Below are 15946 nucleotides of genomic sequence, written 5' to 3' on the forward strand. Positions count from 1 at the left end.
TCCAAACCTTCCCCCCATTCATGTAAGCAGAAAAGTGTTTGCCAAGATAAAAAACAAGCATAGAAACAGCTAAAAAGTACCTGAGGGAACAAAATACTTCACGTTCCTGGTTTGTTACACAGACGCTGTTGAGCTGGTCCCTTTAGAACCAATCCGTTTATTAAAGAAACGTGTAAACATTTAAAATCAGTGAAAGCAATTTCAGTTGTGGCTTCATTCAGATTGAACGGTGCATGTCAGCACTCACATGCCACTAAGCAATAATTTACGTTCAGCAGCACCAGAAGAAAATAGACAAGAAATGTCTTCTAAAACACTCAGTCTTCGCCATCATAAAATGTTACATTTGTGGATACTTTCATGAGCCCCTGCAGGAAGATTGAAGATGTAGGAAGTTAAGGAAGCAGCCCTTAAGCATTCCAGTGATGTGTTGCTTTCAGAAACACAACAAACAAACAATGTGTATGAGTATGTACTGATGTCATCTGTAAAGAAAACAACTTTGCTATTTAAATAGGAGATGTAAGAAGGTGGAACAAGAACGAACTTTATGCAGTGCCAGAGAGAATGAAGAAAAAAAATGAACAGGTCACAAGTAATACAATTTTCCAATCTAGGAAACTTAATCCTGAAGCATTCTCCCAGTAGGGTATTTAAATGAATGGATCTTCCAAAAGAAGAATCACACAGACATGAAGATGCCCCAAAACTAAGATGATCAGGAAAAAAAAAAAATGCAGAAAGCAAAAGCATTAAAAATGTTGTCATCAAATTTAAAATGAAAAACTATGTCAAAGTTGACTTGCAGATCACCACGGAGTTTTATTTCTACTTTCCAAGACAGAATAGAAGTCCTAGATCCTCCTGTTAGCTTGACATCAAAGCCTCCTTCTGGCACATCTTATACCGTGCTGTCAATTAGCATTACAAATATCATCTAAATGATCAAAGGTCTTCCCATTCTAACCTCCTATCCAAAGGAGTCTTACCTTTCCCCTTTCACAAAACAAGGTTTTGAAACCTGTTGAAAAAGGATATCATTGCCTCGGACTGCAGATGGCAGAGCAGCTTCTCCAAAGGAGGATAGCGGCGGAGTGACGGAACGCAGCCCACCATGATGAGTTTGTGCTTGGCTCTTGTGATAGCAACATTAAGTCGCCTCCAATCCTTCAGGAGGGCGCCAAGCTGATAAATAAACAATTCACTTTTACTTCTCCTATGTAAGTGGCAGAATTGGATGTAGGTAATTTTCAAAGCGTATCTAAGTTTCAAAACTATCCTGAACCTTAAACTGGAATGAAAGTCAGGTTAGGATGAACAACTCACATTTTCATCGTTGCTGTTCCTAACAAAAGACACAATTATGATACTTTTGTCTCTTCCTTGGTACTTGTCAATAGTGTTGACTTCCACTCTGTTCTCCTTCAGTCTTGCCATCAAATCAGTGATTACTTTTAACTGATGTCTGTATGGCGATATAATACCAATGTCCGAAGGCCTACAGCCAGCCTGAATGAAGCAAAAAAAAGAGAAAACACCTGCATTGCAGTTAGCTTGGATTTTTTCCTTTTATTTTCTTTTGCAGCAAGCTTTGCCCTAACCTAGCATAGACAGGTATTCTCAAAATCCTCCTTTTCCTTTCTTCTTCAGACTGGGAAGTGAACATGCAGAACTATTCATTAGTCTGTAGCACTCCTCAAGTTGACTAGAATATGGCCTCAAGTTGCTCTAGGGGAGGCTTAGGTTGGATATCAGGAAAAACTTCTTCACTGAAAGGGTTGTTAAGCACTGGGATAGGCTCTCCAGGGAGGTGGTTGAGTCACCATCCCGAATACGTTTAAAAACCATCTGGATGTAGTGCTCAGGGACATGATTTAGCAGAGGGTTGTGAGAGTTAGGGTAGTATGGTTAGGTTGTGGTTGGACTCAATGATCTTTAAGGTCTTTCCCAACCTGAGCACTTCTACAATTCTATGAAATAAGGGAAAAAGGCAAATCCCTTCCCCTCTCCCTCAGAAGAAAGCCCATCTTCATCTCCTAAAGAATTCAGCACCCAGCTTTTATTTCACCCCAAACTCCAATCAGGCATGAAATAGGGAACTGAATGCAGACCTCAGGGCTCCTTGCTGTAACAACACATAGCCAACCATGAATTTACCCTCACAGTTATCCCTCCAAGGATAACCCCACACATGTGGACGGAATTTCTACAGCAATGTAAGGTTAATTACAGAATTGTCCCTCTTGAGCAACATTCAAGTAAAAGATACCTTAATGAATAAAGTCGTGAGGAAGAACACTAGTTTGGCTTCCGTCACATTACATACACCACCTTTCTCTGTGTGTTCTGGTGCTGGGACCTTTAAAAATATAAATGGAAAATAATGACCATCTCCAAAGGCACACTGTATTCTGATCCTTAACTCACCATATTATACAGTGCTTATACTACTTTTTTTTTTTAAGGTATGGGTAAATGCTAAATTTCACAGAATATACCTATACCAGAAATTAATCTCAGAACAGAGCATCTACAAAACAGGTTGAAACACTTTGACAAAACGAGTTTCCAGTAATAGCCATTTCATAACAGCAAGTTTCTAGTAAGAGCAAGTCACCTCAAGAAACTGTCAAGGCTCAATCATGATTTCACAGTTCATACTATATATACATATATATAATAAAAACAGACTCTTTTGGTGAGGGTTCTTTTCATTTTGCTTCACTGCTATAATACATGAATCTTATACTGAAGATGGACTTTTACATTTGAGACGGATTTTCTAGCAAATAAAATTAAAATGGAAGAGAAATAAATAAACATTACCTTCTCAGTGTTCAGAAAACATACAGGTTTGTCTGGCTCAAGTACTTCTTTCAACCACGTTTTCGAAGCATCTGCAAACTCCAGTTTCAGCATTTTTAGATTTGGCAAATTAGCAGTGGCATTTGACACCTTCTCTGAACCACATTCCAGTTTGCCTTCATACACTAGCTTGTTACTCAGTGACATAATTTTACTAAGGATTAAGAAGAAAGAAATGGTGTCAAATCTTGCTATTTCAATCCCACATTAAAATAAATAAATAAAGGAACTGCTGTAACAAATAAAAGTTTAACATACCTGTTCATTCTGTATTGCACAGTCAACTGAACAACAGCATTTTGGTTTTGCTCCAGCCTTTTAAATAAACTTTCACTCATACCAAGATCTCTAGTACAAAATAAACAATTCACAAAAGCAAGTCAGACAACATACTGCAAAAGCCCTCTCGGAATTCTTAATACTGGTATTCGTCCAGCAGCATTTTATCTCACCTTGCTTCTGAATTCTGTACAAGCGGAGGCAGCTGCTGATGGTCCCCTACCAGCACAAATCGTTTGGAGCAGAACAGCGGGCCCAGACAGATGGGTTGGCTTATCTGGGAAGCTTCATCAACTATACAGAAATCAAACTGCTTCTGTACAAAGATGGGGTGATTTATGCCCATGCAGGCTGTTGCTACCACTGGCTGAAAATTGAGATACAGTAATAAGAAAAAGCCTCAATCCCTCAACAGTACATTTTTCAGGTTTAAAAAAAAAAAAAAAACAAGCAAACAACATTCCAATTAACTAAAGATAAAACCATTAAATTTTAGCCCTTGAAGTCAGTGCCATTCACACTGCACACATAGTGAACCTGTGTTCTTAAAGTCTCGCAACCTTGAAATTTCACTTTCAACTAATTTATTTTGAAGTTGCCACCACCTCTTTCTCCAACTCTTTGAGAATTATTAAATGTAATTATTGGTTATTTTGTGTAAACATAAAAAATGCTTTTCAGCTTTTAGACTCCTAAGATCAGTCATTCTTGACTGTAATGAAATCGCAATGATGCAGGAATTGAGCATCTTCTTCAGCACAGATTTCTCCTGCCAGTAACACACCCTTGGGATGGGTTCCTAGCTCTGCAGCATCTGAACAACCAGAACACAAACGTTATATCCATTGCTGGCCTTGCAGAAACACTTCTCTCTCACCTGACTGTTGTAGAGCTCTTCCAAATCCGTTACAGATTTAATTGATTTGGACCTGCAAATTTCTTCTTCTGTAAATTTCCGTATATCTGGATGAACCTTCTGAGCTCTTCCCAAACGCAAGAAGCCTACTTTGAATTTGGCGAGCTTCAGCAGGATATTGTCCACAGCAGTGTGTGTAAAACTAGTCAGAAGAACACTGAAGCCACAAGCAGAGAGAATTCTCACCTAGTGAGTAGAGAAGAGAAAAAAGAAAATGCTTTTAGTTTACAGACAGGCTTAGTGTGACCAAGGCTGGGGTGGAACGCTAAGTTTCAGATGGAGCCAACAGCAAGTATGACTTCATTAATGTAATTCTTCCCAGCCAAATTGGCTACTGAGCTATTGTCAAGGGATTATGAGTAGTAGATCTGATGCATCTCCTAAAGAGCAGGCTTACTACATGTAATACCGAACAGTAAGAGAAGAACTACACGCACTTGCAAACTGTGTTAAAAGGCAGCACACCAAAGAATATCAATACTGTATCCAATACTGCAGAAGTCTTGCAGATCAATTCTGAAAACACTTTTCTCCATGACAATTCAACATCAAATTCAGTAGAATGATTTGATCTGCTAACAGCAGCAGCTTGCTCGCTCCCCATCTTCCTCTTCCCCCACAAGGTCTCATGCAGCAGAGAATGAAACAAGGCAGAAGACAAAACAACCATTCATGAAAGATAACGACTGCATGTGAAACGTCAGTTCTTTCAGGAACAACTCACTCAGCCCACAGCCTGAACCATGTAAGTTCCTACAGCTCATTTCTGGCGAGAGAGAACCACTAGCCATAGTCAGCAACTGGACCACACAGCCTCAGCACCTCGGGTTTATACAGTTCCCACTGGGCAAGTTATAGACTTCCCCACGGAGTCCTTTTTTTGAGCTGCAATTCAGGACTTGAGGACTTGCTGGCATTTGGGGACAAAGATTTCTAACATCAAAATGTCACAAAGTGATTAAGTATTACTTCAGTTTCTTCCCTCTCACATATTCCCACAGAAGCAAAAGACAATCCTATTCCACAGAGCAGATTTTTAATTCTACCAAATACAAGTTCTTAAATAAAAAAAAAAAATCCTTCTTTGAAATTATGCAAATAACAGTGCACTGTTAGGGCAATTACTTGAGAAAAGCATGAAATGTGTTTAATGCTCTCCAAATCTTACAAATCTTTTCAATATCAAAGCACAGGATCTTACCAGAGCGCATATTGTAGTTGTTTTTCCTGTTCCAGGCATACCCACAATAAGCGTGTAGTCTCTTGAAAGTAACACTTGTTTCATTGCCTGTTTCTGAGGCTTATTCAGACCTTTAAAGAAGAAGAAATAACAGTAAATGTCTACACTTCATAATTATACTTGCTAGAATAATCACATTCAACTTTACAATACACAGGCAGTAGAGGGTCTGTACTACTCAGAAACAAATCATTGAAGATGTTTTGTGACCTTTTGTGACTTATTTTTTCTGATAGTCTGAATCACCACCGATATCTTGCTTCGATTTTCTATTTTTCCTATTATCATATCCATTTTCATATTCAAACATGCAAAGTGAATTGCACAGATAGCACCATTTTGCTTAGAAAAATAAAGAAAAAAAACACCACAAGAAACCAGAGCTATTTTTCCCCAGTCCGATGCAGATGAGCAGTAGAGTCTGGTTATTTGGATTAGCCAAAGCTCAAGCAAATAAATAAATAAATAAAGGAGCATGTAGAATTATTGACGTCTTACTGAAAGTCAGGTTTTATTTGCAAGTATGGGAAGGAACTGTTACTCCCTGTCTTCCAGTACTTGTTAATCCATCATTCTTGAGTTCCAGCACATACACCTTCCTCTCATTTCCTTCCCTTTCAGTGGTTTGCTAGGAGGCTGGGCAAAATTCTTATTTGAAGCAGACCTCAAAGCAACAAGGTGCATCTTTTAGTTTCCAGAAAGTTTTTTTTAAGAAGGTATTTGTTTTAAGACAACTCAGTTAAATTTCTGTTTTCACAGACATCTCTGTCAGCAGTAATGAGTGCCATACAGTCAGTGAAAATACTATCACATACTTCCTCTGTTTAAAAAAAAAACAAAACAGGACTGCCACAAAGCTCCACATATTACAGAGTAGTCAACAAGTCAATACGAGTGCCTATACAAGTGAATGCTTACATCAAAGCCTATCTCCTTCCCTCCACTCCATCAAAGTCCTCTTCCTCTATCCCAAGTCTTCCTTGTTCCCAACTTTGTATCAGAGAATACTAAAACTGCAAGCTACAGGAGCTATTAGAAGTAAAACAGAATTCTAAGCAGACATTCTGGTCATGTCTTCCAAGTAGCCTGACTGATTAAATCACAGAAAGACACGTAATGCCAGAACTTATTTTTAAACAAAAAACTGCTACTACACCCTGATGTACAAAAAGAAAGCCTGTATTTAGTGTGATAAATGCTTCAGCAATAGAAATATGCCACTAAACGTAAGACTTCGGGAGGAAAATACAAAGACTTAATACCCTTTAAAATACTCGCAACAGCTTCCTTTGCTTCTGGAGGAAGGACAGAGCTCAAATGCTGAATAAAACGAGGTTTGTGGAAGTCAATTATCAAGTTGCGGAGCTTTTCACTGTAGATAAAAAAAATAAAGAATCGTGAGTTTCTCATTGAGAAAATACCTAAAAATACTCAGCGTTAAATTAATTTGATTCTTCATACCTGACTGGGGAATCTTTCATCAACTTCGAGAGGTTTTCAAAGGGAACTCCTATACTACAATCTCCTTCTTCATGATCCAACCTAAACGTGGTACTCTCGGGGAGCTTTGATAAATTCCTGAAGGATGACAGTAACATGCACAAATTAATTCTGTTTACAGGCAGTAAGTTGATGATGAAAGACTCATTAATAAGAGCACATTTCAAGGCAGTGTAGTCTGAATAATTAGTTACTATTAACAAAAATAACCAGAGTATCCATAGAAACTTACGTTGGAGATATAATTTGCAAGCATGCTTTTTAATCAGTCAACACAGGCAAATACCCAGGCATAGGGATACTGATCTGCCACCTTCAGTCAGGATGCAGGACTTTTAGAGGTGTACTTCCCCAGGCTAAGCAAGAAGACTCAGACCATACCAGAGCTTTTTTGAGACCTGGAAGTGCCTTTCTTGAAGCCCATATCACAGTGCTGTCAAGCAGATGTTTTTCCTCTTGTTCTAATTACCTGCCCAACAAACAGGAGATTTTTGTTGCACTGATTTCTCTCACGTAGCCAGTAGCCAAACCAAGTAAACCATTTTCTTCTCCACTCACAACAACTCTATCACCAACCAGCAGGTTTGCTCCAGGTACAGCACCATTTTTAGGTTGGAAAGAATGCAGATATTGTCCTTCAGAAACTTCCTGAACTTGATCAACTCTGATCATGTTTCCAACACAATCTCCAGCCTTCTCTCTATGAAGATATCACAAGGAAATTCGTTTTTTTCAATATAAGATCCCCTCAGTAAGACTAATCTCTTATATATGTATGCAAGAATTTAAAAAAAAGTCAGTTTACAATAGCCATTATGACCAGAAGAGAATTGTAAAGATACCTAAACACCTTATACTTGCTTCAGGAAAAGACTCTGATATCTAAAATAAAATTATAGATAACTTTATGTTAAAAACTCAACACTAAAACACACGAACGCACTTCACTAAAGTGTTTGATATTTGCTTACCATGTTGCTGGTTTCACCTAAAACAACACAGCAACAAACACACTGAAATGGGCCCACAAACCACCCATTAATTTTTGCATAGCTACTAAGCCCAGGGATGTTAGACAGAATGTACTTGAGCCAGCAAGAGCCCTTAGTGTTTATCCACATTCTTAGGCAACCATAGGAGCAGAGCCCAAAATACATCATTATTTGTCAATAAAACCCTCAGAAAAGCAGTGCAGTGAGCTGGACTCACAGCCAACATCCAGTGTCAGCCCTCAGGCACTGAAACAAAATCATACAACTTCTACTTCCAAAGGCTGAGACTGCAATTAACTTACTGCTTCCTGTGTATGACTTAATAGCAACAACAAAAACATCAAAAATATATAACCTATAAAATGTAGTAAGCTAATGATTTCATCAGCTCACATCTAAACCTCTGCCTTACAAGAAGTACATTTGATTATTTCTACAAGTAGTAGAGAATATCTAGGTTCCCTTGTAGGGAAAACTGCAAGTTGACAATGCCTCACTTCCGAGCATTCATTTGTACCAGGTTGGAAATTCGCCTTACCTTTCTAAAGAAGGTATCATCCATATATTTTTATACCCCTTTTTACTGTCTCCACTCTGCATCTCCAAGGTTAACATCAGATACCACAGACTGAAATACTCTAAATGGGAAGGTTTCAGGTGCTGTGTCTCTTTTTCAATAATGGGTATCAAAGCAGGAGGAAAAGACACACTGGCCATCCTTTCTTCTACAGCTCTAGGAGTAGAACCAAGCACAGGAAAGAATGAACTTCCACCACATTTCTTGCAAGTCGATTTATACATAACACCAATTTAAGTTTGTACTGCAACATTTTATCATCACTGAAATAAAGTTGATTACATGTCCTTTATTCCTACAGTCTCATTTAATAACTTTATATCATCTGTATGATTTTGAATTAGGGACAAGTTAAAGACCAATAGAAAACATCCCGAGAATAGTTCTACAGACATTTAAGTATTTCATCTTTTATTTCTTTTTAGTAAGATATGAATACCATGGTGATACTTAAGCAAATGGGATTTAACAGTTAATACAAAAGAAAACAGCAATTACTAAAACATACTACAATTGTGCACAAAGTCAGTTCCCTCAACATTTCATTCCTACAACCTGAAAAAAAACAAATGAACATCATCCTTCTACAACATCACCCCAGAAGGTCTCTCGTTCCAATAAAACCCATTTCATATCTTCAGTACAGAATTTTGGTTCTGTCTTTTATTGTGCTAAAAATAAATTCATAGACAAAACTTTATGTTAGTTTAATAACCAACTCCGGAACTTTATGTAAAAATTTGATAAGTATTTGAACATTACTTTTTTTAATGGGAGAAATAATAACACCATCACTTCAGTAAAGTGATACTGACACATCATTACTTGTGCAATACCTTTGCAGTTACAGAGTCAATGGGAAAGAGTTGCCCAGTCACAGCTCAGGTCTACTGATTCAAAAGACTGCCCACTTCAAGAAGTCATGAGAATATAGTTTTGTTTTCTTTTTAATTTAATTTATTATTAAGTTAGAGATAACAAATCTGTTGTATTCATCAAGTATTTTGCTGACTTTTCTCAGCTGCAAGCGCACCCAAGAAAAGATGTTACATCTTTGCCAGATCAAAGAGACTGTAAGAGTTATGCTGGAGTTTATGGAACATTGTTTTGGAGTGCAAGAGTTGTCATAAAGAAATAATAAACCATCACATCACAAAGATCAATTAATAGCATCAAAGGCTGAAATTATTCTTCTTTAAAAAAAAAAGAATCAAACTAGGGTTGTGGGTTTTTCTTTTCTTACCTGCTATATAGAAAGCAATTGTGTATTTGGGAACAGTATTTACAGGCTTGACTGTCATCAATTAGAGGAGGCAAAGCAGCAAGCTGTGACTGCTGTCTTCCCACAGCAGATTTATACGTACTGTGCATTAAGTAGAAGGCCACCTGGTTTCTTAGCTTTATTAATTCTGTCAAGAAAAGAACAAACTAAGCTGATATTTTAAGTGTAGCTTTTAATCATTCTTAATCCAAAAGAAACTAGGCATCACACTTAAGTCAGCTAAGAAGTATATACTCGTATAGCAAAGTCCTAACGCGGTATTAATAAAACATATTTAAGTTTTGAACATCAACTTACTAGAATAAACGAAGTTATGACAAATGATACATTCAAGTATAACTCAGTTCATGAGAGCAAATCCTGTTAGCTCAACTATTACTAAAATGCTTCATTATAGTTAAGCTAGTTAAGTATGGTTTCCAGGGTAGGGGTACAAGTCACCTCTTCTATCCATGCGAGTTCCAGTAACAGGATACATAGTACCAGTTTTAAGATAAAGAAGAAATCCAGCTTCCGGGTCCACTCTCCGTTCTAAATTTAACAATGTATACAGGATAACCTGTAAACATTTATATTAAAAAATTTATTGTGTATCATATACAAATATACTAAATACAGTTTTTTTAATTAATTTATGTAAGCAGCCATTACTATCACAAATAACTTAGAAAGTATGACTAATAAGCACCTAACCAAGCATTTGAATTAAAAGGCATCTTCCTTAACTAAAAGCTTATACATGGCTACTACCCCTCACACAGACCAGCTATCTGCCAAGATGCACAATGATAGTTCTTGAAGCTCTTTGCCTCCAGCTGGTACTCAAATGTGTAGTAGGAAGAGACTAATCAAGAGTTTTTCCAGGATAAAAGCCATAAAGGTGTTAGAAGGAGTTAAATAAGCATACATCCCACTCCTCTGTTGATTTTTAAATCATCAGCTTTGAGCATGCCAGGGCTGGTCATTCATAAATCCAGATTACACCACATACAAACCAAATGTTTTATATTCTTAACACAAAGTCATTCATTCTAATAAAACTGATTGCTTATAGCCACCAATAGTCAAATTTCACTTGTTTTGTACCTGACTCCTGTGCTCTACAGAGTTCGATTCCTTGCCAGACTTGAGCTCTAATGGCATTATCCTGGACTGTATGCCACCCTGGCGATGGATTTTCACCCTGGCTGTAACATCAATCTTTCCCTTCAATCCAAACCTGGGAGACCAAATGTTCTCTTCAATGTCCAAGATATCTACAATTTCTACCGTGGAAGAGCAATCTCCTGTTTTGTTTTCACTTGGCCTAGGAATAAACCAAAGGAAGTGGGAAGTTAATGATTTTCCTTAATATTTCAACATTAAAACACATTGTAGTATGCATGTACTGACAAACTATTACATTTGAATAGTAGTTTAATATTCCAGTTTTTAGCCTTATATTTACAGCAACTTCTAGCTTAGCCAGATGACTAGAAGAACAAGGATGTTTATTACTAACGTATCTTCTCTCTACCACATTGCTTACAATGACTTTCAATATCATTGTGATTTTTATGTCAGTCCTCTCTCAGTCTTACAATGATCATTCTTAATGTCTTTCCCACTATTCATAATTGCAATTAAATACAGAGCTCAATATTAGCTACTTAGGCATCAAGGCAATGAATTGCATCATATCAATTAAGGTAAGCGATTAACTTAAATCAAAAAAGTTAAGCAATTCATATAAAAAGCTGTCTTCTAAAAGTTAAGTGTACCAAACAAGGTATACAAATTAGTATGATTTAATTTCTAATTGTGGATTCTTACAGTTTTAGTTGCATTTTATTTTGGTTAGCTGGATTACGCACAAAGTCTTCTGTCCACTTAAAAAATGAAGGCAAATATTCCTCTATCTCCTGCATTATCTCTGTTTGTTTCAGCTTTAAGTGATACCTACAAAATAAAGCCATTTTCATTAGGGCAATAGCAAAATTAGCTTCACCTTTGGTACCAAAGTACTTCACATTCATGGAAATAATTGTCAAGCTTAAACAACCGGCTTTAAAACACAGATAACACCACATTCACATCACCCAATTAATTCATAAAACTACAGCTGAGCACCCATTAAGAGAAATAAACTATATATCCTATTTAACTATAGCAGGGCAGGCATATTAAATTACATTACAGAACAGGGAAATAGAAGAGGTACCAAAATTTCTCTAAGATGGTTTGGTAGAAAGCTCCCCTAGTAACAGTGACCATTTGTTAAAGCATCTAATCTTGCGAACATGAAAACAGATACTTGCAGTGCTACTTACATTTCTTTGAGATACTTTTGCCCATAAACAATTTTCTTTGCTAGTTCCTCCACTTTTTCAGGTGACAGGTTATTTGTTACGGATTGCTGGAAAATTTCATGAAGGATTGTACCAACGAGTGTTTGCCGTGAACCACACTCAGAGCCCTACAATACAAGTTATACAGTATAAGAACTGGAAGATTCATATTCACTTCATGCAAATTTTCTACAGATTTCTGGGTTTATACGTTGCATGTGACACATCTCAACTGTTTTAATAGCAAAATCATTAGATCTTTCATCTCACTTATTAATATGGATTCAAATGTGACTGCAAATACAAACAAACCACAGTGAGTCTCTCCTATTGCTTTGTCTCCCATTTTTACTCCATATCTACTATTAGGATGTAATCCTTACACAGTTAAACAAGGAACAAATTCACATTTTAAAGTGTATTTCAAGCAAGTCTTCCTCGTGAACAGCATTAACAGCAGCATTTCCTAATGCAACGATCTTTACTATCCTAGAAATACGATGTTTGCATTAAGCATATTTGAAGCAATTTCCTGTGTTTTATGAACTCACATAAAATTATTCCAACATTAGAGTGGCTCAGAAACCCACGTAGCTCACTGCCAGGAATGGATAAATTATGACCTCTGCATAAGCCCCTACCAAACAGCTGGAAAGCTAATCAGTTTGTTTGGTAGTTAATGGTATCTTTCACAGAACTGGCGGTCGTGGGACCCTATCACAACTCAAGAGTAGTGTTAGCACAGAGTCAGGACCCTTTGCACTATCCCTTCCCAATAATTAATCTATTCCCATTACTCTTCTAATGAAGGTCTCCTGCTGACATCTCTTTTCAGTCTGAATGTCCCGCACTTTGATTTCTTGCTCCAGCCACAGTTCCACAGCCAGCCTGTTTACTACTTCCCTTGCCCATTTGGACTTACATTCTTCCCACGTCTATCTTTTGTCAGCTGGAACTGGCAGCCACTGCTTCTCTGCCACTCACCTGTCAGCAAGGACACTACCACAAGAAACCTTTCCTCTGAGTTCCAGCACAGTTGGATACAGATTCCAGAATTAGCCCACATCAACCCTGACTACAGTACAGGTATACAGTAGCTAGATCTTGAGCTAACACATGCTTCTCATGGGGTACTAGAAAAGCCTTTGCTGAAATGGCTGATGTTTTAGAAGCTTTTTACTACCCAAATGAAATTACATTTTCATACAGCCAACAAGAGGTGCACATCTAGCAAAGACTTCTTATGCACAAGAAAACATGGCTAGGAGCAAAAATAGTATAAAAGAAGTTGCCAGAAAATTAGAGTGAGAAGAATATTTTTGTAATATTAAGAACACAGAATAATTTCAACTGAAATTCTGAAAACCAAACAAAAAAACCCAAACACAAGTGGTCTAAACAGAAAGTTTTCCCTCCGAATTGCTCTTTTTTGGTAAGCATTATGACTAGCTACTGACACTGCACAATATCACATTTCAAACAGTTTTAGCACTGAGCTAAGCCACCATCGTCAGCTGAAACGTCAGCCCATTAAAACATCTGATGCTGTAGCATGAACACTTACCCTAAACCTTTCACTCAGCACCGCTTTTCTCATACATCGAATGCTACTTGATATCGTAGTGCCAGAGAGCAGCAGATCTGGGTAAAGAATGAGATATCCTGACTGCTCATTTATTACCCAGGTACCAGAGCTACAGTCCCCTTCTAAATGAACGATGTCTCCTGGAACAACTGGAACAGACTCCCTGTAAAGCAAAACATTTAAGCAACGATTTGCAAGCAAAGGATACCACGAGTGAGAAGTGAACAGATTCAACATACTTCGAGACCTGAGGTTACTATGAGCTTTTTACTGACAAAACTTTAGTTCTGAGCACCAGGTCGTGCACCAAATCGACATTAAGAGAAAGCCTGACAGCTTCAAGTACTTCCACATTCATCGTTTCAGCCGTTTCAGAACTGTCGTATTTTACACTGGCATGCTATACTTGATCCTTATACGACCTCTTCCTTTTTTTTTATGTAAGGACTTAAATCGCTTCAGAAGCTCAGCAAAATCCCAAAATGCAGCTCACCAGCCGTTCTGAAGGACGCACAGCTCCGTATCTCCCAGCGACGGGTCAGAGCTGACCGCCAGGTGCTTCTCAGGGTCACGTCCCTCTCCCCGCACCACGCGGACCTCCAGCACGCGATACCTGTTGTTCAGCCCGCTCCTGAGCGCCGCGTTAGAGGGGTCAGCCATTGCCTTCCGAAAGCTGAAGGTATAATTAACACAGCCAAAGCCATTGTAGCGCTTGACAAGGAAACGGACCGGCAAAAACCCACCTCCTCTGCCTGGAACGTGTGTCAGCGCGGACAAATAGACGACTACAGCGTGCTTTTTAAATTGCATGCAGGCCTTTCCCTTCTCCCTCCCGCCGCCCAGCCGCTACCCCTCCGCCACACAGCAGCCAGCCTCACCTCGGCCCCGCAGCTCGGCGCGGCACAACCGAAAACCCCCCGCCGCGCCTCTCCAACCTCCACTCACGCGCAAGCGCAGCGGAACCCACATCTCCCGCCTGCCCAGAAACTGCACCCCCAGCTCGGGCATTGGTGGGGTGAAGGCGGAGCAGCCAATGGAGGAGTTGCCGGAGGGCGGTGCGAGCTTCCCGCGCGCGGGATGAAAAGCAGATGTGTGGGCTGTGAGGAAGCCTAACGGTCATCTGTGCGCGCGGCTGCGGCTCGCCTGCCGGTCAGCGCTCCTCACAACGGGGCTGTGGGAAAAAGTAGAATTAAAGGTGTTTTTCTCTCTCAAATGTTTGTGAGTGATCCTCGGCCCAGGAGTTGAGCTTTCCTTGTGACAAACACGAGCCAGTGCAGCCAAGAGGCAGTTCTCTGAGGCGATGCAGCAGTCTCAGACGTGCATGTTTGCCCCCTTTGCTTCTTTTTGGTCACAAGAACACTACTTCAAGAAACCGTTTTTGATCCTAAACTATCACGTCGAGCTAGGACTGCAGGACACAGGTATTAAGTCTACTATCGATATGCCAGTATTCTGCATTTAAAATGCCAGGAAAAGGAACAATTAAGTAATAGGAGCTTGGTCTTGTATCCCTAATGTAGCCAGACACCGTGAAACAGGACCGCACTCCAGCCCTGCAAAGACAACGTGGCCCGGGGTTAGGCACCCAGCAGGAGGATCCAGCTTGACATTTGAAAGGTAAGATGGCACTTAAGTGAGCCCCTTTGCTTAGGCGTAACCCTCAAGTACGCATAGCCTACGTTTATATAGCTTTTCCTTGCGGAACAGCTATATTCATAACTGAATAGTTAGCATGTTTGCTAAATACACAGGCACACAATTTAGTACAGTATTAAAACAGATTAATTTACAGGAGCGTTTTACTGTGTGCATGTGATAACCTTGCATTCTGCAGGCTCTATCTCTGTATTTTCTGTACAGAGGAAAAAAAAAACCAAAACAATACAGACACTGGAATTTAGCAGTCTAAAAAGAAGATTCAAATACACGCAAGTTTTTCTGTGAAGTAACTGCCAACTACATGGGTAATGCATAAATAAATGCCTATGTTATAGCAAGCAGAAATTTCCATTGTAAGGATATGGAGTTGAACTTCAGCATATATTTTAAAGACAGGGTTTAATCATTGGAAACAAAACTATCATCTGAGATTTTCAGGACATAGCATAAATAAGGGTTTCTGACCTGAAGGAGTTCTGAAATGGAGAGGCTTCCTTTTCCACTTTTATATCTAAGGGCATTGAAAATAGCTGGGTTGAACAGAATATAAATAGTATTGCCCAGGGCTGCATTACAGATCCTTCACAGAAGTAACTGTTTCACTGGGTAGAACTAACAGTTACAAGTCTCCTAGGAAGCAGATTTTCAGGAAATACGGCAATACTAATTATTACCTCTTCCATTCAAGCCTCTTTGTATAATAAAAGTTGACATTTGGGATAAT

The 15946-nt window shown here is 38.8% G+C and overlaps 2 protein-coding genes across 8 annotated transcripts in view; one reads left to right on the forward strand and one right to left on the reverse strand.

Moving 5' to 3' along the window:
* Window positions 1–110: 110 nt before the first annotated feature.
* On the reverse strand, window positions 111–14683 carry DNA2 (DNA replication helicase/nuclease 2). Of its 4 annotated transcripts, XM_015278684.3 has the most exons (21): window positions 14442–14683; window positions 14057–14236; window positions 13543–13726; window positions 11961–12106; window positions 11464–11589; window positions 10738–10957; window positions 10093–10210; window positions 9613–9778; window positions 8331–8525; window positions 7270–7500; window positions 6762–6878; window positions 6563–6672; window positions 5262–5371; window positions 4022–4246; window positions 3318–3511; window positions 3124–3213; window positions 2827–3019; window positions 2270–2359; window positions 1327–1509; window positions 1039–1185; window positions 111–387 (listed from the first exon to the last, which is right to left on the reverse strand). In XM_015278684.3, exons 1-21 carry the CDS (start codon window positions 14681–14683, stop codon window positions 331–333), a joined length of 3324 nt encoding a protein of 1107 aa, XP_015134170.2. In that variant the 3' UTR covers window positions 111–330.
* The window catches only part of TET1 (tet methylcytosine dioxygenase 1), a 100939-nt gene continuing 99659 nt past the window's right edge, over window positions 14667–15946 (forward strand). For all 4 annotated transcript variants that reach the window (XM_040703169.2, XM_040703172.2, XM_040703174.2 and 1 more), the window contains exons 1-2: window positions 14667–14984; window positions 15084–15180. The gene's annotated coding sequence lies outside the window, so the exon portion shown is untranslated. The remainder of the gene's footprint in view (window positions 14985–15083; window positions 15181–15946) is intronic.

Source organism: Gallus gallus, chromosome 6 (genome assembly GCF_016699485.2).
Source record: "Gallus gallus isolate bGalGal1 chromosome 6, bGalGal1.mat.broiler.GRCg7b, whole genome shotgun sequence".
Classification (NCBI taxonomy): Eukaryota; Metazoa; Chordata; class Aves; order Galliformes; family Phasianidae; genus Gallus; species Gallus gallus.

Coding starts and splice junctions, on each gene's coding strand:
- DNA2 (XM_015278684.3), bottom strand. CDS start 14,683: ATGACCGTTAGGCTTCCTCACAGCCCACACATCTGCTTTTCATCCCGC. Junction 3,512..4,021: donor AAGAGCTCTACAACAGTCAG/GTGAGAGAGAAG, acceptor CTCAATTTTCAG/CCAGTGGTAGCAACAGCCTG. Junction 388..1,038: donor ATCTGCAGTCCGAGGCAATG/ATATCCTTTTTC, acceptor TTAACTTCCTAC/ATCTTCAATCTTCCTGCAGG.